The sequence below is a fragment of the Haliaeetus albicilla genome, chromosome 5 (assembly GCF_947461875.1).
Source record: "Haliaeetus albicilla chromosome 5, bHalAlb1.1, whole genome shotgun sequence".
Lineage (NCBI taxonomy): Eukaryota > Metazoa > Chordata > Aves > Accipitriformes > Accipitridae > Haliaeetus > Haliaeetus albicilla.
In genome coordinates this window covers 6189110-6214627 of record NC_091487.1, presented here as the reverse complement: position 1 = coordinate 6214627, position 25518 = coordinate 6189110, and the positions used below count along the sequence as shown (strand labels likewise).

The 25518-nt window shown below is 38.0% G+C and overlaps 1 protein-coding gene across 8 annotated transcripts in view; it reads right to left on the bottom strand.

Annotated features, from left to right (window-relative positions):
* Positions 1-25518, bottom strand: part of KIAA0586 (KIAA0586 ortholog) — a 74799-nt gene that overhangs the window by 14249 nt on the left and 35032 nt on the right. For 3 of the 8 annotated variants that reach the window (XM_069783154.1, XM_069783151.1, XM_069783158.1), the window contains 7 exons: positions 24807-25032; positions 24010-24257; positions 23440-23516; positions 20597-20731; positions 18779-18947; positions 15554-15693; positions 10138-10225 (listed from right to left, as the gene is read on the bottom strand). In XM_069783154.1, the coding sequence (XP_069639255.1) occupies positions 10138-10225; positions 15554-15693; positions 18779-18947; positions 20597-20731; positions 23440-23516; positions 24010-24257; positions 24807-25032 (1083 nt within the window). Of the gene's footprint in view, positions 1-10137; positions 10226-10249; positions 14731-15553; positions 15694-18778; positions 18948-20596; positions 20732-23439; positions 23517-24009; positions 24258-24806; positions 25033-25518 lie in introns of those variants that run through there. The other 5 variants (XM_069783155.1, XM_069783152.1, XM_069783153.1 and 2 more) reach the window with 4 other exon arrangements.

Genomic DNA, 25518 nt, shown 5'->3' with positions numbered 1-25518 from the left:
ACAGGGCACAATGGCAGCTGCTAAGTAAATAAAACAATTTTCTCAAGATCTGTAATTATCGTTTTAGGATTGTAAAAACAAACTAAAAAACCCCAGAAATTAAGCAACTGCCAGCAAATTCCATGCTTTTTACTTCTACTGACGATACAATGGCCTGACAAGGACAGAAATTGCAGCTGTTATACTGTCTTTAAACGCACACAGCTCTGCCTAACTCTTGCAGTATGTACAGTATATAAAACAAGGCCACGATATGCAACCCTGAGATTATACTTTACTGTACCAACCTGAGTTAGGATGGAGGTCAGCAGATCATCCCATATTAAGTCTAACCTGCTTTGATTGCATAATTTTGAGCCAAAACATAAATGTAATTCTACCAGACCCAGAAAATGCGAGATACACATTTTCATTGTTCGCATATGGTTGATGATTTGTTATTTTGTATTAGAACTACATGCCTATCTGACATTAAAAAAAGAAAGAGTTAATAGAAAGTCAAAGTCATGCCATACACAAAAAGAAATAGTTACCTCCCTGCGGCCAAAGCATTGGGAAAAAAAAATATGCATTTTACAAAACTGCTACGTATTTTGTGCCACACTCAACAACTTTCACCCAGGTTGTTTAGAACTGTGCTTAAAAACAGTTCTTCCTTCTTTAAAAGCAAAACATAAGTTTCAGATTAGAGAAGAATGACAACACAGATACAAAGGTTCTAAATCTAAATTAAGTTTTTCTAGGTGTAGGGCTTTTTTTTTCCCCAAATGACAGCATTCATGATGAAAACCAGAGCACAGTAGTCCACAGACAAAATTTAACCCATCTCCATCATTTACTACTGTTCCTTGCAAATGTTGTCGCCAAAAGCACATTTATAAGCGGTATTTCAGAGACGAAGATTTGTTGTATTTTACTTTCAAAATTAGTTTTATGGAAGATGAAAAGTGTTTTAACCAAGTTTTACATTTGCACATTTGCACTGTGACAAAGTGCAGTCCCATATGCAACCTCAGCAGTGAGCAACAGGTCACGCCTGACAACTTTAATCTTCACTCACCATTCCTTACCCTATTTTTAAGAAGAAAGCTCCATTGGCAGACTGCGTTTCTCAAAATCAGCATGTTATCAGAGTAGCATTACCATTATTTAAATAGTATTCTTCATTTGGAAGACATCCTAGATAACATTTGCTCCATGCTGTTGCCTTATTTGAAAGTTTCCTGGGCTCCTAGTCTTAAGAAATGAATCATACGGGCACTGGAAACATATATTTATATTTAATTATAGGCAGTCTTTGTATCACTGTATTGAGAAGGTGGTGCTGGAAAAACCTGGCCTCTCTTCAGTGCATGAAGTAGAAGGTCTGTTTACTCCTAAAGTATCTAGAAAAAAAAGCAAATAAAGTATCTAGTAATGACACTGTTCATGAGCATGAAAACTGCCTGTAAGTCAAGCCCTTTCACAATATAATAAGCAGTAAAATTTAAAAAATAACATTACAATTTGACTGTGGACACCAATCATCTAAATATCCATCTTCATTGGCCAGTTAGGCTTTATTAATAACTTTATAGCTATGCCTCGCCCCTGATAGCAGTGCAAAAATTTACAATGCATTAAAAAAGAAAAAGAAAAAAGTTTAATGTCTGAGATTGACAGCTTTTGTAAATCCCCCATCTCCTTTATAAAAGAGGTTTGGGGGCAGACAGTCACAATCTGTGGGTTATTCATCACTCACATTAAGCTACCTCCACTCTGCATATACAATCTTGTCCTAGTAATTTCTCTTCTACCCAGCCACTCGCCACGTAAACAGCTGGCTCTTTCCAGCTTTTATGTTGTGCTTTAAAAAAAGCTGAATCGAGAGCTCCTTAAGAACAGGTAGAGCTGAAGGGAGTCCAGCTGCCTCTGCCAAAGGATCCCCAAAATCAACACAGTGGGGAAAGCAGAAGCTGTTCCTTCTGTTGTGTTGCTTTCAGACATGCACAAGCCACTGAATTATAAAGGGCAACATCTGCCTTCCCTGCCAACCAGAAAAATAAAACAAACTCAGCACATACTGAAGACAGAAAGCCTACATTTCCCCTACCACAGTGCTATATATGTTTCTCCAAGTTGAAATACATGTTTGTAATACTCCTTGTTTTCACCTGTCACCATACAGTATCCATGCAATATGTTGGCAGCACCCAAAGGCATCAAGACTTTCCAGTCTGATACTGATGCTTTTTATAAAAGAAATGCAACTTTCACACTAAAAAAGAAATGTGAGATAAGAGGCCTACTTAAATGACTGTTAATCCAAGTAAGTATGGTCATCCTAGAAGATCCTGTAGTGCATCTGCCAAGTGAACTAACACAGAGTCAGCAGCACATCTACCTGAGAGAGCTGGAATGGTTCCTGACTCCAGCTTAGCTGGCATTGATGTACCAGGCTGAAAACGATAGTGACTGAGGCGTGTAAATATATCTTATTCAGGAATCTGCCTTTGCAGGCTGTAATCTCTGGCAGAGACTGTAGCATACTCCTGGAGGTAGTAACTCCAACCATATGCTCTGCTGAATAAGAAAAAGACAATGCTATTTCTTACAACACATCTTGTTATACTGACATACTGACGCACATTGTTTAGAACAACTAGGAATCTCAATTTAAATGCATTTGCCATCATTGCTAACAAATAGGCATGTGAATTAAAATAGCACAAGACCATAAAAATCGAACGCTTCTTTACAACATTATGACAGAAGATACTGTGTAAAGGGACTTCAGACTCAATTATATGTATATAAATGAGTAGCAGGTTCAGGAGAGACTATTCTGATCATTTTCCGTGACCTACCACAAGACACAGGCCACAGACCAGCTAAGCACGCTTACTTTCTAGATGCACATCAGTTCTTTTTTATTAAACCATGGGCTCAGAGCTGTGGAACCACTAATTTGTGAGAAACTTCTCCCTCCAGAGAAGAGCTAACTGGAAACAGCCCTCAGGCTGATGTAAGCATTAAGTACATGGGGAGTCTCTGTCCTTAGGTGGCTTGCCCAAGCCCATTAATTTTTTGTGTGTGTCCCCTATTTATATAAGCAATGTTTGCATGAAAGGGGAAAGCAGGTCAGCCTAGTCAGCTTGCTACCATCTGCTTTTATTCAGAGTTACTCAAGATCAGTGCCAGTGGGATCAGTGCCCATTAAGGGGGTTTATTGTGTGTGTTTATTTTTTGCTCTTTACAATGAAGGCAACAGCAATTACTGTAAGTTTGTAAAAGTGCATACAAATCATAATACACAATACAAAGCTGCTTCAGTCAGATCCTAGCGTGTTTATGAATCCTACACAGGCTGTGAGAAAGACTGCTTTGGCACAACAATTTGGATAGACTGGTGTGGAGTGTGTTAGTGTCCAGGAGATCTAAGACTGTATTTAATACTTGCTATCAAGACCATACCCTGCTTGCAATGCACAGCGGCTCCAGCTGATTCACCACCCCACAAGAATCTCACACAAAAGAAAAAGCATCACATTCTAGCTTGGCCCCCAGACGGGTTGACAATAGGTGGATTTATACAACTGGAAACTGCAACTGGTAGAAGATCAAAGGTAGATTGCCAAAGTAGAAATAGCAATTTAGGGCTCTCAGCTGGTACATTCCAACTCTTAAGCGTGGATATGCAGCAGCAAGAGGTACTCTCCTCTTAGTGAGAATTCTGCCTAGGATATGCCTGGCCACTTGAGACAACTACAAAAAAACTCAAACCAAAACAAAAAAAACAACCCCCAAACAAACCAACTATCAACAACACCCCCTCCAAACCCCAAACTGGCAAAAAAGGAAAAAAAGGAAAAATACGGAGAAATTTGCATTGCAGGGATGAGGCAGCGGTGCTACATGCAGCTTAGCAGAACTGTCTGGCAGTCTGGACTGCTTTGGTTCTAGCAGGTAGTCAAAAGTGTTTGAAAAGCAAATGAAATTATGAATTGAATTTTTTTTTAAGAAATTCTAATAAATTTGCAAGTAAAATCCTTTACATTATTAAGATACACTTAAGAACAGAAGATCCTCAGAACCCTCCGGTGTCTGTGCAATGTGATAGAGACAGCTGATGCTCAGCAGACAGCCATACTGGGTAACACACGCTATTCTGAGGCAAAAAGGACGTACAGACTCCAGAATGTACATTGGATGCTTTATGCAGCAGTACCATGGGTTTTCAGCTCACAAGTATGAAAAAGGGACTGGTCCCTCATTATTTGCACATTACAACCCCCATGTGTGAGTGAAATACCAGGCTTAATTTTGTCATTGCCCTGAACTTTAGTTTATGATATATAAAACACACTTTGAGGGATGCCACAGGTCACTGGATTAGATCACCTGCAATCCTGTAAAATCTAGGCTTGAAGAGGGAATCAGATGAGATTTCTGGATATTTACCTTGAGCCCCAGTAAATCTGAAAAAAGACAAGTAAAAATCCAAGTGTTTGACAGTCTCCATAGGAAGTAATCCTGTAAGTAGTGATCATGTCAGTTTGAATAAGTCTTTCTTTCCTTATGCACATAAAAAAACCCAACTGGTGCTGGAATTTCAGTGAAAATCCCTGTTGCTGTGTACAGACCAGAGGAGGTACTTTGTACAGGAATACATCCTGAACCTCAGCAAAATAACTTTAAACACAAAGATCTGATCAAAAGGGAGAAAGAAGCAACTGTGAACTGCTTTTACCTGCTCAAGCAATGGGGCTATAGATGCCAGCTTCACCTCACAAACTTAGAACTTCTGACCGGGAATATTCCTTAAGCCCACACTGGATGATTTCCTGCTTTATTCTTTTTACTGTACAAGAAGTGAAAAATACCTTCCCTACGAAGATTAACCATACAGACATCCAGCACGGTGCCAAAGTTGATTCTCATGCGGACTGTACAAGGGAAACTTGAAGATATACAAAGCTGTGCAAATTTCACGATGGGTGTAAAGCATCATCTGTATAGGCACCAAGGGAAGACTAAAAGTGGAAGTTTTCTGCCTTTGCACATACCTCCCACAGCAAAAGCCTCAGCACAAGGTCAGAGAAATGTCTTGACAATACTGCAGCAGTGGGAGAGTGCTGTATCCCTCTGTGCCATTTAAGGAGACATGCAGTAAGAGGAGAACTAATTCTCAGCCTCTTAGAAGTTGAAGAAAATTGCTAAGCGAACAAAAACCTACTGCACGTACATCTGTAAGAAAAGGGCCAGGTGATACATGGTGTGGAACTGGACTCCAGAGGAGAATGACTTATACCTGAGCGTGCTAGTCTGTAGGAAACCCTCAGACTGCAAGGCAATATGAACCTGCTTGGTACAGTTTTCTTTAAGTATAAACTGGGGTTTTGGGGGGGTTCATTTCTCTGACTACTTTGTTTACAATTAATTTAGATGCCTCAAAAAATCAAATTACATTCTAGGACTCTAAAAAACATATGAGGGAGATTTGTGCTTCACCTGCTAGTAGCTCTTGTTGTTCATGCCTTTTGCACAAATAAGTGAGGGGAAGAAATGACAGGTCCAGGAGACCGGAGGATCATTTCCCAGGAAGAGATCTCTTGGGAATGGGTGCAAAGATGTGCACAGTCCCATGAAACCCACACCAGTTCCTGGTGCTTGCTTTCCCAGGACCCTAACTTGAAGCAGCAGAACACACCCATAGCAGAAGGACATCATTGTCTACAGTAACAATTCTACACAAGACTTTGCCTTAAGCTATGAAAAAACAAACTTCTGTTTTAACATTTTGTCTGAAAAATAACTGAAGTAACTTGGTGGGAAAAGAAGCAACCATAGATATAAATGGCAATTCTCAACAGATAAATAATACTTACAAAAGCCAAGAAATTCAAAACTCCTGTTCCAAACATACTGTAACACAGCTAAATATTCACTTACAGTAATTCAAACTAGAAACTCTGAAGTGTGGCCACTGAGGATTTTATGTGGGAATATTATGCAAAAAGCATACTTATTACTCAGATGCATGTTTTCTAATGCATGGCTATCATGTAACTGCTATGGACATGTGCAGAAAAAGCTAACGAAAACTCTTTGAGAATTGGTGTTCTAAACCACTTGGAGCACCTAAAAGCTAATCACTACTTAGAGAAAAGACAGAGTTTCTGTGGGAAATGCAGCTTAGCATTTCCTGACTTGCCCAAATGTAAAATATATTAACTGAATTATGACAATGAGCCATCTGATAGCATGGGGAGGTAACTGTATAGGAAAACCAGAGTCAAAATACACCAGAAATGAGTTCTGAAGAAGCACTGAAAAAACTTACATAAACCTCTAACGGGACATTCGCTTGAAAAATGCCATTAATTATAGCTAAGTGATTTCATTACTTCAATTTCCAAGATATTCTCTCAGAAATTAGTCAAATTCAAGGAGCAACGTAGGCTACGCAAACTATTTCTACACCTCAGGTTACAGTGGTACTCTCTACAGTGTGAAAGAATAGCTCTGTTTTGCTTCACGAGCTGCTATTTTCAGGGTGGTATGGACAGTCTTTAGCAAAAGTCTTTAGTGAAATTCAGTCCAAAAAAAGAAACAGCAGGATATTAAGGAGAAAGTAAACTTTCAGTAGAATAGTTAAGAGTTTGACCAAAACAGTTCCAGTTCCAAGGAAAAAAAAAAAAAAAAAAAAAAGACCTTTAGCCTTATCCTAATCTTCTTCCTTCCTTGAAGCATCTGTTAGAGATTTGCCTCATGCCACAATAGTTTTAAGAAAAAATAACCGAAAACCTAACTCAGAGCAATTCCTGGCTAAAGAAGAGGCAAAGAATTATTTAGTTATAGTCATATTTTCAGTATTACAGTTTTCAATACAGCATAATGTCAATGTTAGCACAAAAGTAGCCCATTTTCAATACTGAACAGAGACTCTGGAAGCTTTATTTTTCACACAGACTGTTTTAAGGGCTTCTTGCCCTCTTACTCATTTCTTGCACAGATCATCTCCTCCCACAAGCAATTGTGCAATCTCTCTGTGGCAACAAAGCCAATTGCTTAGTGTCCCAATATTACTTTCCCATGTACTTATGGCTGGCTGAATATAATTCACTAGCTGGAGATAAAAAGGAATTACTATCATGAAGCTGTGCTCTCTAGCTCACATTTTGAGAGTCTGTGCTGTAGAAAAATAATTAAGTGAAGGTACATCTACCTCTTGGTTGTGAGCCACCTGTATTAAAGTTTAAAAATGCTCTGCAGTCAAGCATTGCCACCTGTTCCTTCATTTTAATTTGAAAATTCTGAATCATGTTCATGTAAGCCTGAAAATGGTTGTATTCTGGAAATATGTGCATTCACCAACCATGACAATTATTATCATATTAAATTTGTGAAGATATATGAAAGAATGGTACAAAGATTAAAGGGTATTATAAAGCCAAAAATATATATGCATGTATATTATATATTACAAATATATGTTTTCAAACCACTGTCTCCACTATGTCTAGAGAACACACACATTTCAATTAATAATACATTCAGGCTTTATTTTCATTTGTAACTTTCAGGAGACATTACCCTTTCAGGCATGATATTCTAACAGTCCTACTGAACTTCAGCTTTCATTAGAAGACATCAATCAACTTTCTTTCAGTAAAAACACATGTTCACTGTAGACCACAAAAATTTTTTAAACAACAAAAGAAAGCTCTATCATACATATATTTATGACCATAGACAAAAGATGAACCAAATCTTGTCATGTATTTATCATTTAAATAAAAAAAGCTTTATTTACATCCAACTCTTAAGACTAAAACAATTTCCCTTTTCTCCCAAACACCCTGAATTCACACTTCATTTCAGGGCTCTAGATTTTCTAAGCTCTAATACCAATATAATCACTTACCCTTTCAACTCTGAAAAAATACCTAAATGGTCCTGCCTCTGAAATGTTTCTCCATTTCAGGCAAGCACTCATTGTCCCTTGTTATCTCAGTAAAGGCAACTGTTTGACATGAAGTTTTTATAAACAGGGTGCTTTGAACTTACAGTAACAGATGTGCTTAATTTTAAAATGTTGTATTTATTTAAACCCACGTATATTTATCATGTTGCAAGTTTTCATTTTTCTTTCAAATGATTCCTATTAATTTTTACCCTCAACTTTTTGCCTGATTAAAGTTGCTGTGGTGAAGCTTTTAGAGACAAGACCTTCTGGTTAAAACTGACAGACAGTTGTTTCCATTTGCAAATCCTCTAGATTTTTATTGGCTTATTAAATATGTATACTTTGAATGAGATTTAAATTATCCTGGTATATAAATCACCCTTTTTTGTTCCTTTCAAAGAAAATTGACTACTGCCATCTCGTGGTCAAACATTTTCATCTGACACAAACATAGTTGGACTGTGCTCAAATACCTTGTATTACAGTATAGGTAATTTTTTTTCTTTATTTTTACGATAAACATTCCAGAAAACATCAGATTCAATAAAAATAATATTTTTCCATTTCCATCCCTCACTAAGACCCTACTCAATGATACAGACTGAAGTGCTTTCTTGTTAACACTTTGAGACAAAGTTGAGGTATAAAATCACGAAGTACAGTGTTAGGAAGACTATCCCCCCTTTCCTCCTTCTCTCTGATGCTTAATAGCAAGTGTTGGGAAGAAGAAGAAAAGGAAGATTCCTATAACCATTATTAAGGAAAGCTGCTTTTAAAGTTGGGAACGGGTCAATCCTGCAAGGCAGACCTGCCACGTAATTTCCTTTTTGGCAATTTAGAGGTCATGCTCAGCTTACTGGAAATTCACTTTCCTCAGGCAATTTGGATTTTCTGAACACCAGAGGAAAAATACAGTTCTTCCTATTAGAACTCATTGCAATATTTTCCACTAATATTAAATAAAAGAGTTAACCCCCATTTTTTAATAAATTAAGTCTTTATTTACCCACTTTAAAAACACATGTTGATAAATGTCCCTACAACAAAACACATGCATGCACTAAGGTGTGCCACTTCAATTCTATAAGCTTTTCCACTAATTGTCCATAGAAGCTAAGTTTTGCATTATTCATAACTTTCTTCATATGTAAACCATGGTTTTGAAATTAGGTTCCAAGTCCCATGACCAATAACATTGGCCTAGGGCTTTTCTTACCACTTATAAATATTTGAAGCAAAATAATTCCATCAGAATTATAATTCGATTAGATGTTTTAAAAAAAATTAAATGGAAGAAGTTCAAAGAATTATTTTAAAAAGAGCTTCAAGGAAGAATTTGTCTATACTAGGGCGGAGCAATTATAATTGCATATATTGTAGACATGCAGGTTTTTAGATTCCTCTTCTTAGCATGTAAGATTACAACTGCTACATATCTTACTCCACCACCTTCACAAACTTATTATCTGCTAAAATAATTAAATATGGCAGTAATATGTACAGTTTATGTCATTCCAACACTGACTTAAACTACAGGAAACAAAAAATATTCTCTCCCTGTCATGCAACATACTTAACACTTTTAACACTGTTAAGTAATCTCCAAAAATAGCATGGTTATGCATAGATAATACATAGTGTCCTCCACAAAAGAAAATCACTGTTACACACTAGCTTGAAGCCCATCCCAAACCAGGCCATTTTAACATTGAAAAATCTCTGTGTTTTTTTTTCACATTTGCATGATCTTAACTTTGTATTATCCTTCAGTTCTCCTCTAGTGTCCCTGCCTTTTCTCATGCATATGACCCACTGCCATCTCTCACAACATTATGAATATTTTGTTTGCTGAACAGCATTCTATACAGCAATTAAGATTCAGTTGACTATATAATATGCACATTGTAATGCTCTTGGCAAATAAAAATTTAAATAAATACTTAACTGCAAGGATTCTGATGACTTACATACAGATACATTTCCAATCCTTTCAGTGCATCCCAACAATATCATAACTATGTACACAGATTTATACACACTATATATAAATGCTTGGAAATTTTGGGAACTTGGTAGTAATGAAAACCAAAATTTAAAATATCAGAACTTTATTGTACATCAGTATACAACAACATTTAAAAGTGATGTGCTTAACTGAAATAACTGTTAGCTTATTGACATTGATTTACCTTCTTGTTGCATCTCTTCAGGCTTCCTTCTCACATGAATAACTCGGGGTCTCACAGTCTCAACTTGTGCAGCTCCTCGGCTTTCCTGCTATATATCATACATTAAAATCACATTACAAGTCTGACTTTTGATGTAAAAGCACACTAAAATTACATGGAGCTTCAAGAAACATCCAAAGAGGTTTTTAAAGATTCATTAAAGGATATGCACTTATTCTCCTTCGACTTCAAAAGAATTCAGATCTGAATTAGCCTACTGCAATACTATTTCCTCTAGATGAACATCCAGGGAGCAGTAGGTATCGCAAAGTGTCTTTTAGACCTGAGGCTACAGGAGACCCTCAATTTCTACTCAAGCATGTGGTGGAAAGAACGTAAGATTTCTCTGGCTTTCTTTAATAGCCAGGACTTCTTCCCAGGTATCATCCTCCTGAGTAAAAAGAGAAAGTTGAAAGGGAAAACAAAAATAAAAATTTCAACACACAGGTTGGAAAACCCATGCCAAGTATAAAATTTATTTCCTTGACCATGTTTCTATAACCATTTTCCACTCTTCCTGAAATGCCCTTCAGGACCTAGGCCTGCAACAATGCCTATAGGAAAAAAGTTTCTTAGAAGCAACAAACACTTTGTGTGTTAAAAAGGGAGACATCATATTTGTCAAGTACGCTTATTATCTTATGTGTTAACTAGAACAGGAATTATGGCCCAAGGACATTCTACTACATGTAGACAGGAAACATGAGAAGTGAAAAACACAGTCATGGAGTCCTAGAAGACTTAAGCATTCTCTAAGACAGACAAATTTGAGCTCATCAGTTATTCTGTTGATTCCATAGATGAATACAAGTTTTTTAATGAGGATTCTTAAAGAAGGAGGAACATGAGAACGACCATAAATGTTTGCATATCACACAGCATGTGGAGCGTACAGACAGAATTGCTGTATGACGTCTGGAAGAATTATATGCCCTGAGAAGCAATGGCACAGATATTCTCTTGAAGACCTGATGACAAAGTACCAGTGGTATTTTGCTCCCCAAAAGCTAAAAAGGAAGAAAAGGAAAGTATGCTTCAATTTTGTAAGAGAAACCCTCCACTACTGTGGAGGCCACAAGTGAAACAAACAGCCAAAAATACACATGAAAAGAAGAAAATTTTCATGTCTGGCAAACGATAAGCATGGTGCCAACTACGCAGTCAGGGCTTCCCATTTCTTTCAGCTAACAACTGTCTCCTCCAATAATAGGAATCTCAACAGTAATGGTATTGCTTCTTATGTAATTAACGTTCATTTAAGCCACTGTTGCAAAAATCAGGAGGATCAAAAAGATAAGCCATTCAGTCACTGTCTTTTCCTCAACGGCTGAATGGACTTGTTTACACTCCCCAGTAGACAAAGCATAGAGGGGGCTACACTAGTAAATAGCATGGCATCTCTAACAAGCACTAACACAACCTCACCAGCACAGTGATGAGCATAGGCTGACAAAAGTGAATATACAAGCACCTGAGATCAAGCTAGCGTCCCCACAAGGCACTATGTGCATGGATAGACCACCTAGGATTGGCACTAACTTGGGCACCTCTCACACCACGATGTTGACCAACTCTCTTAATCGTTTAAAGCTGACAAGATAAGAAAGAGTTGAGATGACTTTCTGAAAGGAGGAAGGTCTCAGGGAAATGTGATCAAAGGCCACCAATCTTATAGAACATTAAATGTAAGCAGCATAACAGTATACTCATGAGTCCATTTGAAGCGGTTTTTGTTTTGTTTTGGATTTTTAATAAGACAAACCAAAAACCAGTTTAAACTGAACTGAGGTGAAAATAGAAGTTGAGAGATAACATATAGATTCATAACCTACAATTATGCATTCCTGAAGATTACAAAAACACGTCTTTTGAAATACTAAAAACCAAAGCTAATGAGAATACCAAAGTGGCAATCCCACTTGAAAAATGTTGATTGTATGAAAACATTCATATAACAACATTATGAAAATATTTTGCAACTAACTGATTTTCTAAGATTTTAACAACGCATTTGAGACTGGAAACAATTTAGATTTACCATCTTTGAAATGTTTAGCCACACAAATATGACTTCAATGTTCATGTTTCTTCCACAATTAAAATGATTTATCTAGAACAGGAAGAGCCCAGCTTCCTCCTAGCCATTCTGTTGGTTCTTAGAGCTAAGAGCACAGGGGCAAAGTGGCCACAAGTAACAGTCAATTCGTATTGTTGCACAAGAATGGACAGAAGGGGTCAAACTGAAGATGCATTTAGTCTGGCATTCTGTCTAACAGTGGTTAAAAGCATATATAAATCTCAAAAAAATCCAATGCCAGAAATGGAGGAGCAGCCAAGGAATTTGAGTAGATAAGAAAATTCCTGTATGACTTAAGCCATTTTTTTTGGAGTGAGCGATCAGACAGACTTCACTCCTCATGACTAAAAGGCATTTGATCCTGTCCTACATGAAAAAACAATGCTATTTCTGTTGGTCAAGATCTGATCTACACACCAGTGCCAGGGAGCAAACAAGTAGTACCTATATGGCAGCTCACATCACTGCCCACAGCTCCCCGAAACGAGGCTCGTGTTCAGACAGATTACAGAAACCACCCAAGCTTTGCCATAACAAACCCTAACATCCAGGAGGATCGTATCCAGTTAAATCAGAACAAAGGTCTACCAAACCCAAGGCCCAGCTGAACACCATCTGAAATACAGTGTCTTTTCTCAGGTCTCTCAGCAAACACCATGAGAAGCCTAGCTTTGCTCCTAAACAGATTCGTCTTCTGGCTTTGTACGTAGCTGATACAGTTTCATTTCAATGAAGGCAAACACTGCCTAGAGATGAAAAACAAGATGTGAAACAACTGATGTGAGAGTCAGTGACTAACTTGGCAAGAAATCTTTTAAGAAGTTTAAAGTGACTGTCACCTTAAACATTGCATAGAATGAATCATTCTGAAAGCCTGAGTACCTCTTGCTCTCTTAGCTGATGTTACCAGAAAAAAAATCTGTTCCCTACAGGCAGGTGACAAAACAGATCCAGCCATAGATCTGAATACAGATGCCATCCCTAACTGAAACTAGGGGAAAGGTTCATAGTTGTTACATGGTAGATAGATACTGTCAAAACAAGCTTTCAAATCATCTGGTACAAGGATTTTTTTTTTTCAGAGAAGGATGTACAGATCTAGTAGAGGATGTTATGGAGTATAGCTTTACCCTATCCAGGACAGACATTCACTGTGGTTATTGCTTATCGGTATGGTCACGTCATAGAAAAGATAAAAAGTTAGCTAGTGAGAAAGTGTGATTTAGAGTCTTACATCAGGAACACCCATGTACAGGAAGAGACTATTTTGTTTGGGGGAAAAAACCAAAACAAACAAAACCACACACACAAAGTTTGGGCATTTGTTTGTTTGGTTTGGAGGGAGGATGAGTTTTACATGCCAGCAGGCAAAAAAACCCCCAAAACACGCTAAGGGTTCAGATGCAAGAAAAAGTTTCTAAAGATAAGATAATATATAACTATCTGTATATTTTCTATGAAAGACACTGTGTCAGATCACCTTACATTTCTTGCATAGGCAAGACTATGTACATGAGTAATCTTACACATGGTACATTATCATTTGCCTGTACCTGGGCAAACAAAAATCAATCCTAACTCCATCAGCTAATTCTCCAGAGCATGAGATGCAGGTATCACTGCGTTCTTTATCACAGCTAATGGTGCTAAAGAAGGAAACACATTTTACCCTCTCTATGCCTTTTACTTTTGGCTAGTGAAATGATAACAAAGGTATGAGCTTCACCCCAACAGACACAGCAGTTCAACAGAATCCAGTTTTGTCTGTGAACAATCATTGCAAGTAATAATATGTTCCAGTGATCTCAAAGTGAAAGAGGTATAACATCTAAAATCCTCTTTGAAGATGCAACACATCACTTCAGATGACATATTTAAGAACTGCTCAGACACCAATGGCACGATACGCATCAAGGCTCAAAAACATAAAACCAAAGACAGGTCAATATAAGAAACTTTAGGTTATTTTTAATATAGAACATCAGGGAAGGACAGAATGCATCCATGAACATAGCAACCATGGTAAGTATATTATTACTTTCAAACACACTGTGAGGCTTAACATATTAAAGAGCAGTCTGCCACCACATTTTTAGCTTTTGCCACTCATTATTAGAATTTATCTTTAGTTAGTGAGTAAACCATGATCTCTAGGTAATAGTACACACTAATAAAGTAGCAACAGATTAACTCCATAGGTTGCAAGCAAAGATCAATAGATCTTCCTCTACCTTCAAGTAGTGTGAGGTACATCATCATTACCACCTTTCCAACCCTGCCCCTACTAGGACAAATGAAGCTCCTGAAATGCTGAATCAGTGGGTTACAATTCATGAGGCTGAACCTCTATTGCTGCTTCCTCTCCCATATATCCATTGTGTTATTCTTCTGTATTTGAAGCACTGTGCCCCTAAAACACTGGAACGCCCCATCTGAACTGAGTATGTATAGTATTAGATCCTGTGAGACCAGTGAAGCTGTGAGGAAGTGCAGAAAAAGTAAAAAAGAAGGTCTGAGTCTAACAGAAAGCATATTGTAAGGGTTCTGTCACACTAAACACAATCATTTTTATTACACATGTACTGTTGTATTGGGTCTGGCTGAGAAGGAGTTAATACTCCCCATAGCAGCCCTCATAGCACTGTGCTCTGCATCAGTAGCTAGAAAGGTGTTGATAACACACCAGTGTTTTGGCTACTGCTGAGCAGTGCTGGCACAGCATCAAGGCTGTCCCTCCAACATTTTTGCCCCCCCCCCCCCAATGGCAGGCTGGGGCAGGGCAAGGTCTTGGGAGGGGACATAACCAGGACAGCTGACCCAAACTAACCAAACAGATATTCCATACCATATGACTTCAGCTCAGATACAAAAGCTAAGTAAAGGGAGACAGAAGGGGGGGCATTTTTGGTCTTCTGGAGCAACCACTACGCGTACTGAAGCCCTGCTTCCCAGGAAGTGGCTAGACATCGCCTGCTGATGGGAAGCAGAGAATAACATCATTTGTTTTTCTTTGCTTTCACTTTATTAAGCTGTCCTTATCTTGACCCACGAGCCTTTTGTTATATTTTCTCCCCCCTGTCCAGCTGAGAAGGGGGAGTGATAGAGTGGCTTTGGTGGGCACCTGGCACCCAGCCAGGGTCAACCCACCACAACTTTTGACTTCAGTTTCACAGCTGAATGTGTCACTTTAAATGCACCAGTTCTGTGATGTCAGTCATCCCAGTGAAACAGGAAAATTTGTTTTCCTAGGTTTGAGTTTGCACTTTCTGACTAGTCACGGAAAAGATCCTTTGAGTTTACCTGGGACAGATCCTCTGAGAGAGATGTCACTCTGCAGCTTGGTTGGGCTGCTTGCAGAATAGGATTTGAAACTGGTTGCGATTCCAGTTCAGCCATAAGCATTGGACCATGACTTGTATCTGCATCTCCAAGGATTTCTGCTAAGAGAGAAAAATAAAGAGAAAAAATATCTTGATGAGCTGGAGCAATAATCTCCCGGTCAACTCATGTGGCAGGATGTGGAGCCTTTCAAGATTCAACAATGGGACATGCAATGTTAGAAGAGAATTATTTCCTCCTTACATGGCTCATTGTACATCCCTGAAATTGTTCTTGTGGGGAAAAAAGAAGCAAGATATACATGTGGAAATTAAAAAAATAAATCAGTTTTATCATCTGTAGATTTCTAACATGGCAGGCATTTATGAGCTTCAAAGCTGTATAGTTCATCATACCATTATATGCTTAATGAGCTTTATCACACATATTGGAAAAAGATTGGAAAGGCTTCTTCATGAAAATGTTGCACTGTTGTGTGAATGAAAAGAAAACTGCATATAGTCTTTATTTAAAATGATAATTTGCTATATAATCCAGCATTTATCATGCTTTTGCAGCCTGCAAGTGTGTAAAGCATCTTTATGAAAAATGTACTGACAGCTCATGAACTAACTTTAGCCTACTGCTATCATACAGAGCCAAAGCATGAATTTTAAGCCTAATTAACTATAATCATTGCTTAATTAACTGTAATTATTGTTCACTTTAAGACTACATGTGCCACATTTCATTTGCATGGTGGTTTTTATATCCATGACTTTAAGCACTGAAAACAAGGATTTATAAACGAAAGACTGATCATCAAGGTGCTGTTATATACATACATAAGCAACACGTGTTCCATCTTACAGACAGACATCATGTTCCCATAATACCAATAAAAACTGGTCACAAAACTGAAGACACCCATAGACACACAATCCCCAAAATTCTTATGGATATATCTGTGAGTGACTCATTCTGACAGAGAAACTGAGTATCCATTGCAAGGTTATGTGTACAGAGATATACACCCTGAAATACATGAACTTTTACACCCATTGGTGTAACAATTATTTAATTTTACTCCTAAAAATAATTATCAAATAAAATGATGGACCTGCATTGTAACTGTCACGGCTACCAGGAACTAGCTCTTAGTCCTGACACGCAGTAGACTGAAGGACATACAATCTCACATACCAGTGGACAGATAAAAAAAGATTTCGATGAAAAGTGGAAACAATCACAGATCATCCCTTCCCCCAGCCCCACAAGAACAGATTGTTTCCTATTCAGTGTTGACTTCACTATCAAAAGGACTTGGGAACAAGATTTTCTGTTCCTCCCTGATATGACAACACTCTTGTCTTGAAAGCACTTGGTAGTTTTTAGACAATGTTGTTTCCTTAACAATGTCAGTGAATACTGTGCCATGTGTTCAGAGGTGGGGAGGGAGGGAAGCTAGATTAAAAATCATCAGAATGCAACAGAACTCAGTCTGGGATTATTACAGATTTTGTAAAGGCACAGGGCATTTCCCTATGGTAGTTAGTCCAGGGTACTTGCCTCCTCTCAAAAATATACAACAGAAACAATACTATAAGATTTAGAGAGATGAGCATAAAAAAATAGTAGAGAAACACACTGCTTCTAGATTATCATCACATGCAGTAGCTGGTTTTGAAAAGTGTTAGATATTTACAGGACAGACAAAGAGCATCCTAAATTAAATTAAATAAATTTAAAAAATAGATATAGAGGAGATACAAACATGTTATGCCAGATACAGCTATGGACAGTCTGGGTAAGAAGAAAATATCCCTAGTAGACAGGTTCTCCCATTAATGTGCATCTTCTAACTCTCTATATGGTCCTGAGCACTTAGACACTTACCACAGATTGATCTAGATCACTAATTTATTCCTACAATGCAGTGTTCTTAATGGTCACTGTCTTTAACAACACGGTGTTAAACAAGTGACTTGGAGAAGTGTCTTGTGCCAGGAAGCCTAACGTAACCAATCTCCAAACAACATTCCACAACCTACTTTCAAGTAAAAGTTTGATAATATGTAATGTACCAGAATGTATTTTCAAGGCTGACAGTGGTGTAGCTGGTCCAAAATGTTAGGTAACAGCTAGCTTAAAAAGCTTACTCTCTGTGTAACCAGCTCAAATGTAAATCAGTTCAGAACTAAGCAAATACTCTTACTTCTCAGATTATTTTTGCTGCATGTTGAAGAGATCCAATTTCAGTCCACTTCCTACTAGTCAAGGGTTGATAATGTGAGATACGCTTCTCTTGTCAAATTCATAAATGTGAAAATTAAAAGGACAGAAAACCAGCTGTTTGATCACTTTAGTTTCACAACTGTTGATGAATCAGTGCAACTACATTGGTGTTGTAACAGCTTAATTATTATTTCAGTTTAGTGTAATCATATTTAAAACCACAGTCAACAAAATGATGAGTTTCTACATGCTTGCAGCATTTTAATTAAGCAGAAGTACATTTTCAGATAACAATAGAGAAACTGGGATAAAAAATAAGGGAGAGGAAGGATGGGCCATTGGTTACAGGATTAGTTTCAACCGAAAAGAAGTAACTTTATTTCCCTGCTTCACCACAGCAACTTATCTCTGCACTGCTTTGTACAAGCCATTATGTGTGTGCCTCAGCTACCCACATGGGAAAAAAAGAATTTCCATATTGTTATAAGAATATATGAAGCTAAAATATATTACTGATTATGAGACACTGCAGTATCACCTTGATGGAGTGATAAAAACAATGAGGAGGAATGCGGTGTAAGGGGATGGAGAGAAGTAGCTTGAACTGCCAGTGTTAATACCTGTCCTATGGAAACCAACTTCAAAAATGGTCAAATTAAGTGTTTTTGAGAGCTGAATTTGACTTAGAAGAATAAAATACCTACTTTACAAGCCAACTTTTGTATAGTCAAGTGGGTACTTGCCATGATTTTTGTGCAAATTGTAGAATATTACAAAGAAGATTGAAGACAAGGCTTGAAATAAATCCAGTCCTCAGAATAGGAATGCTAATAATTTCATTGCAGCAATTGCCTGTAAATTTTTAATTTTGAATTTTGAATATATTCTCTGAAATTATTTCAGATACTGTTATAGAAAAATCCTCAGAATCCAGATAAATATCAGAGAGAAGAAATAACAGTGTGATTGTACCTCCAATATGGGCAAGCTGCCCTGGTGATGGAGAACGGTAACCCTGGTGTAGTCTGTTCTCAGAAGGCTGGTCCATGTAAACTGAATGTCCCATTAGGATTCTCTCTGCTGCTCTGGTCAGCCTTGGTCTTTGACCTTCACTGAGCTCCCCAACACTACCATCAGAATCCTACACAGAAGAGCAACATCAGAACAGCAGGTATAAAAAAACCCAATGTATTTCTTCCAAAACCAGGCATTGTTATCTAATTACGTTAACCCTTAAAGCATATATAAACTTAAGTCTATACTATTAGCATTGAATAAAGAAAACTGAAACTGAGGAGATATCATCTAACTGGGTTTGAAAGTAAGATCTACATTTATCAGTACTGGACAGAATAGAATCACTTACAGCCAAACAACATCACTTACTTTGTTAGTGGTATCCCAAATGATCAGAACCTAAATTATATTTTTAGCACATGAAGTCTTTAATGTTACACATATGGCCATTGTTGACTGCCTGACCTTGTAACATTGGAAGCATCTAAAAGCTATTGACTCTCTGTTGTATAGCATGTCAGATCAAAAGTTCAATTTTTAAGTAGGTTTGGATAGCACTTAAAATTGGGACGGTTCTCTGGATTCTGATTTTCAAAGCTGCAGAGAAAAAACAGGTTGAATACACATACACATATGTGCGCAGTACCATTCTAAGGCAATACTAAGGATACCTAAGGAGCCTTAACATCTAGGACAGTAATCTTTCTCTTATAAATGAGAAGGTATGCTTGTGCACACACCTTGCCAGAATCAGGGGCGGGGGGGAGGGGGAAGTTTATTAGTGTCTTGTATGGACAGACTGAGAGGTTCATAACTATGGGAAAGAGAAAAAGCAAATTAGAGATGCATTTGTAATTGGCAATGCTGATGAGAAAACGTCACTACAATTACAGTCAGACTCAGAGCTGACACTGTAGAAAGCTTTTCACTAAGTCCATGCACCAGAACTCATTAAGCAAAATAAAGACAGACAAAGGAACAGTTAAGGAGGTGAGTGAAGTTAGTAATTATTTAGACTAAACTGACCAAGACAGAAGGAAGAAACTGCATATGCATCAATAAAATCACAAAAAGCAAGATCTTCATGATCCACCGTAAATAAAGGTGTTCATGAACCACATTGCAGTATTCAAAGTTCACTTTCTTTAAACATTCCTCCAGCTATGTCAGTTAGAACAGACATCCAGTCCAAACTACTACTTTCCAAACAGAAAATACTTAGAAGTGTGACAAAAAATTACTTTTGTCCTTTGTGATGAAGACAGTTACATTTTTCTGTTAGTCTGGTTTTTCTGCCAACTGAATATGAATATTTTGAGGTTTTGTTCCAAGATCAGTATCAACAGCATGTGCAAAAGTGCATGCAAACATTTGCTGAGTTATTCTTCATACCTCCTTAAAACACTCATATGGCTGTTAAGTGCAGTGAACTTGTACTGTTAAACATACCACCTATATTGCTGAAGTGACAGAAAACTTCCCTGGTATTCAAAATAACGGGACAAATCTGGTACACTGGAACAGTCACATACACACCTTGAAAACTAGGTACATGTGATACTATGTACAGTTAACGTGTTTATAACAACACTTAACCTTCAGTGTTTTTAAAAATTTTACACGAGAACATAGCCAACAGAAGTGGGATCACTTCCAGCAGGGAATGAAGTCTATAGCCAACAGGAAGGTAAGTTTGAAATATTTTATCTACTTTGGAGTATTAAAGTATCACTTCAAAACTAGTGTATTGGAAGGAAAAGGACTGTAAGCTACCTCCAAATGGTACATTTCTTCTTGTGCAGCAACAGGTGCTTGATTTAATTTGGCTAAAAGAGTCAGGACAGGATCCCTGTGATAGCCTTTATCCAGTCTTCTCACCACTTGCCCTTCACTGGGAGGATCAGAATCCTAAAACAAAGAAACAAAATCCACATAATACATGATATAAAACTGTTTTTCTTAGGAACTTGAATCATTCTTACTCTAGTTCACAATTAAGATTTTTTATTTTATAGTAAGTTGTTACAGTTTCCACACTTCGAACTTATGTCATGAAAATCTAGGCATTTAAAAATAAGCAAACTGATGACACACTGCTTTCTCCTTCTACCCACAGACATGCACAGTCTTTATCTGATACATAAGACTGCAATACTTAGAGAAGAACAAGGTCATTTAGGCCTCCAAAATTCAGGGAAACAGTTAAATCCTCACACTTACTGGTTGCTAGCAACGATCTGGCTGCAGAGCTGCTCTCACCAGCAAGGATTTAGCTTCCTCAGAGAGCCTCGTTTGAGGATGGAGGACTATTGAAAGGAGTTATAATCCAGCTGACAGAGAGGGAAGAACACCTTAGCAAGCAGGCTTTCTAACCTGATGATGGGAACTTTAATTTAGGTTCACCTGATAACAGAGTTTAAGAGAGGAAGTGTGGCAGACAGGAGGCTTCTAAATGGAAGCCCACAAAAGGAACTTTTACAATCTTGATCAGGAGAGAAGTCATTCTCCTCAGGCGCCTATGTACTCACATGGCAAAGTCTGGACAACAGACGGAAAGATCTGCAAATTCAGGGCACGGTCTTACAACTATGACATGAACAAATTCATGGATATTAGATAGGAACTATGCACAGGCGAAGTATGGCCACGTATGGGTAGAAATGTTTAGGAAGCATAGGCAGGGAAAAGAAAAGTGGACTCCTACTCTAGGACATTTACACTTTGCGTTATTGAGGTTGGAAGGGACCTCTGAAGATTGTCTAGTCCAACCCAGCTGCTCAAGGCAGCTCTTCCAGTGTTTAGTCACCCCCACAGTAAAAACATTTCTTATGTTTAAAAGGAATTTCCTGAATTTCAATCTGTGTCCACTGCCTCCTGTCTCACTGGATACCACTCAGAAGAGTCTGGCTCTGTCTTCCTCCTTTCCACCGGGTATTTATATACATTGGTAAGATCCCCCCCGAGCTTTCTCGTCTCCAGGCTAAATGATCCAAGATCTCTCAGTATGACAGATGCACCAATCCCTTAATCATTTTTGTAGTCCTTTGCTGGACTCACTCCAGTAAATCCTTATTTTTCTTGTACTGAGAGCCCATAACTGGACACAATACTCCAAATGCTTTCTCACCAGTACTGAGTAAAGAGGAAGGACCGCCTCCCTTGACCTGCTGGCAATGCTTTTCCCAATGCAGCAAAGGATGATCATGGCTGCCTTTGCCATGAGGGCACACTGCTGGCCCATGTTCAACTTGTCCACCAGGATCCCCAGGTTCTTTTCAGCAAAGCTGCCTTCCAGCCAGTCAGCCCCCAGCATGTACTGGTGCATGCAGTTGCTCCTCCTTGGGTGCAGGACATGACATTTCTTCTTGTTGAACTTAATGAGATTCCTGTCAGCCCATTTCTCTAGCCCAGTGAGGTCCTTCTGAATGGTGGCACAACCCTCTGGTGTATCAGCTAGTTTTCTAACATCTGCAAACTTGCTGATGATGCAGTCTGTCCCATCACCTAAGTCATTACTGAACATGTTAAACAGCAATGCCACTAGTATTGACCCCTGGCATACACCACTAGTGGGTGGCTTCCAGCTGGACTTCGTGTCACTGACCACAACCCTTGCAGCCCAGTATCTCAGCCAGCTTTCAGTCCCAGGTCAAGTAATTCCTTGAATTCACAGACCCCCATGTGCCTACTGATGGTCTGAGTCAGGATCAGAGGGGAAAGGTACACTAGGGATGTTGTGGGCAGGGTCTGCTTCAGGACACCTGACAAACAGAAGGTAAGAGAAGGCTTTCTACAAAACATTAACGGGGGTCTGATGATTGCAGGTCTTCATCCTCATGGCAGATTTCAACTATCTGGACATCTTCCAGAAGAGCCATACAGCATCATGGAGACAGTCCAGGAAGCTTTTAGAAATCCCTCTGGAGTCCCCTTCCAACCAATACTATTACAATTTCACTATCAATTTTTTTATTCTTTCATAAAGAAAACAGTTTGGTTTACGCATAGTATTACTCTACCTGATACTCATCATTTATACGACAGCTATGTCCTACCAAAAGGCATTATACAAAGTCAGAGAGGGGAAGTCAAGGCATTTGAGGAAAAGACAAGTTTTAAAAGAGAAAGGGAATGGAGAATACCTTGACTTGGGAGGCTTCCAGGACAATGGACTAAAGCAGACGTCAGATAAGAAACTATACTGAAGTTTTAAGTGGCTTTAACTAACTTCAGGCTCAGCTAACCTACTTTAATAATTTAAGCACACAAGCAATTAAAAGATGGCTCAGAGCTGAAACAGCTCAGAGCATAACAATGTTCTACTCTGTTTAAGATGTCTTAAAACTAAAAACAATAAAGAAACGAAAATAGGTATTAGCTATCTCTCACCTATGGAAGTATATAAATCATTCAATTTTTTAAAATATAAATTAGTTTGTATAATGTCTTTTTTTCCTTTGGAGCTCTGAAATTCTAACATTCTTTGTAAGTGTACAGTTTAAAAGCATAAATTTAAAAAGTTTATAAGTGAAATTGCTTAAAAAATATCCAATTTATCAAGATGCTCAAGGCAAAATACCACACTAACTCTGTTTCCTTGTGAAACATTTCCTTACCATTTCATTGGCATCTTGTAAAGTACTGGTTAAGCTCTCAGCGAGGTTTGGAAGAGACAGTCCTCCTTCTGCTAAGGCTGAAAAATATTTTAAGTTACAAATACTAAAAAACATGCAAGGTTTATGAAAGAAAGCCAAGGCCACATTCTTTAATAATTGCAAGACAGTGCTTTAGTAAAGTTGGACATTCCTACTGCCGGATGTGTATTATAAAGACATATTTTCAGCTTCCAAGAAAATCACTCCTACATTTTGCTTTACAATAAAAACTTAGTACCACATGGTACTTGTGCAAGACAGTCCCAATTATTTTCCATGTTGATCTTATGACAAAAGAGCAGATTTAACCTTTTTTCATTAGTAAGCAGAAGCATTTTGTTCAGAGACAAGAAAAAGAGCAATGAGGCCTCTTCAATCCAAACCCAAGAACTGAAAGTTAAGGACCAGGTTAATGCTTGCAGTTTTATCAGAAAATTTATGAAATGTAACGTGAGTAGACTGGAAGCAAAGTTTATAAAGAAAAAAAATTAATCCAAATTCTAATTTCCACAAATTTGTCTAGTTAGTTACCTCTTGCAGCCAGCATCTGTCCATAGCTGAAGAGTACCTCCCCTTCTGAGATGGGTCTGTCTGCAGTTTCGGTTTCTGTCTCGGTGAGGGTAAGGCTGCTTTCCTGCGTGGACTGCCGAGAACTAACTGTAGGCACAGGTGATGGAACCTGTGGATTGCAAGGAAGCGATTCGAAGGTCTTCGCTGATGACTGCTGAGATGGTAAAATCAAGGCCTCTGGTTCCTCATCATTAGCCACTGACATCTCACTATAATGTAAGAATATGCATTACGAATACACCAAAATGCATTTAACAATATAGACTAAAGTCTTAAATCAATACTGAAAATAAATTAATTTGCAAGTATTTTTTCAAATGAAAGAGCACAGCATTTTACAGAATAGTCCAAGAATCAGCATGGTTAAATAATGTTATTAATTAATTTCTGGTTATAACTAAAAATTACCATGTGTATTCCCACTGAGGTAGTGGAAAAAATAAAATGCTAATAATACAATATTTCATTGTCACTACATTTATTACTGGCAGATGTAACAACATGACTTTCCTAAGTACAATGTTCAGCAGGATGATGAATAAGGACTGATAAACTCTGAGAAAGGTCCTGATTTCACATTTTTCTCCAAAATATAAGTCAAGCAATTAAAAAAAAAATAATCGTGGTTTATCTCAGTGCCTCCTGAAATATACATCAGGCATTTCTTCCTACTGACTTTTTGACAATATATATTTATAGAGAATATACATATTTATTTTTTTAAGAAATGAGAAAACTGTGCAGCCTGTTCAACTCACACAGCTTTGGGCCGGAATGGTTCTTCAGTTAAAGGACTGGGCTTCTCTTCTTCTAGAGGAAGTTCTGCACCATCCCATGGGTTTGGAGGCTTTGGACTTTCCATTTTTGCAGCTTTGGAGACCCATTCTGAGGCAGGAGGGCTTGGTGTGGTTGTTCTAGGAGGTGTATTGACAGGGGTAACCACAGGTGTGCCAACACAACTAACGGCAGCTGGAATCTCAACTCCTGCATGTGTGAAGTCAAATTTCAGATCAGAAAGGAAAGCAGGAAGTAAATCTCAGACAGAGAGCTAGTCAGTTCTACTAAGTACTTGTAGTTTTTGTGATACCTTTTGATAGTTATGGAGACAAGACTAGATTAAGACTGGTTTCTTTTAAGTACAGTGTTGGCATCTGAAGGAGCTAGAATAAAACCTCAATTGCTTACTTCCTTTAATAAGGAAGACTGCTCTGCATTTTAAAAACTAAGCTGCTTTACTTGGAGAGTGTAAATTTTCCTTAATTAACACTAGAATCACAGGAAGGAGCAAAAGACAGCTATTTTTCTGATGTGAAAAAGTTTGGAGGGGCTGGGAGGGGTGGAAATCACACAGACCATAGAAATGTGCATTAAGTTTGAAAATAGAACTGTTACCAAATAAAAGACGTTTGCTTTTTATATGAATTAGCCCATGATTTTTGTACTACATGAGTTCCCACTTGAATATAGCCT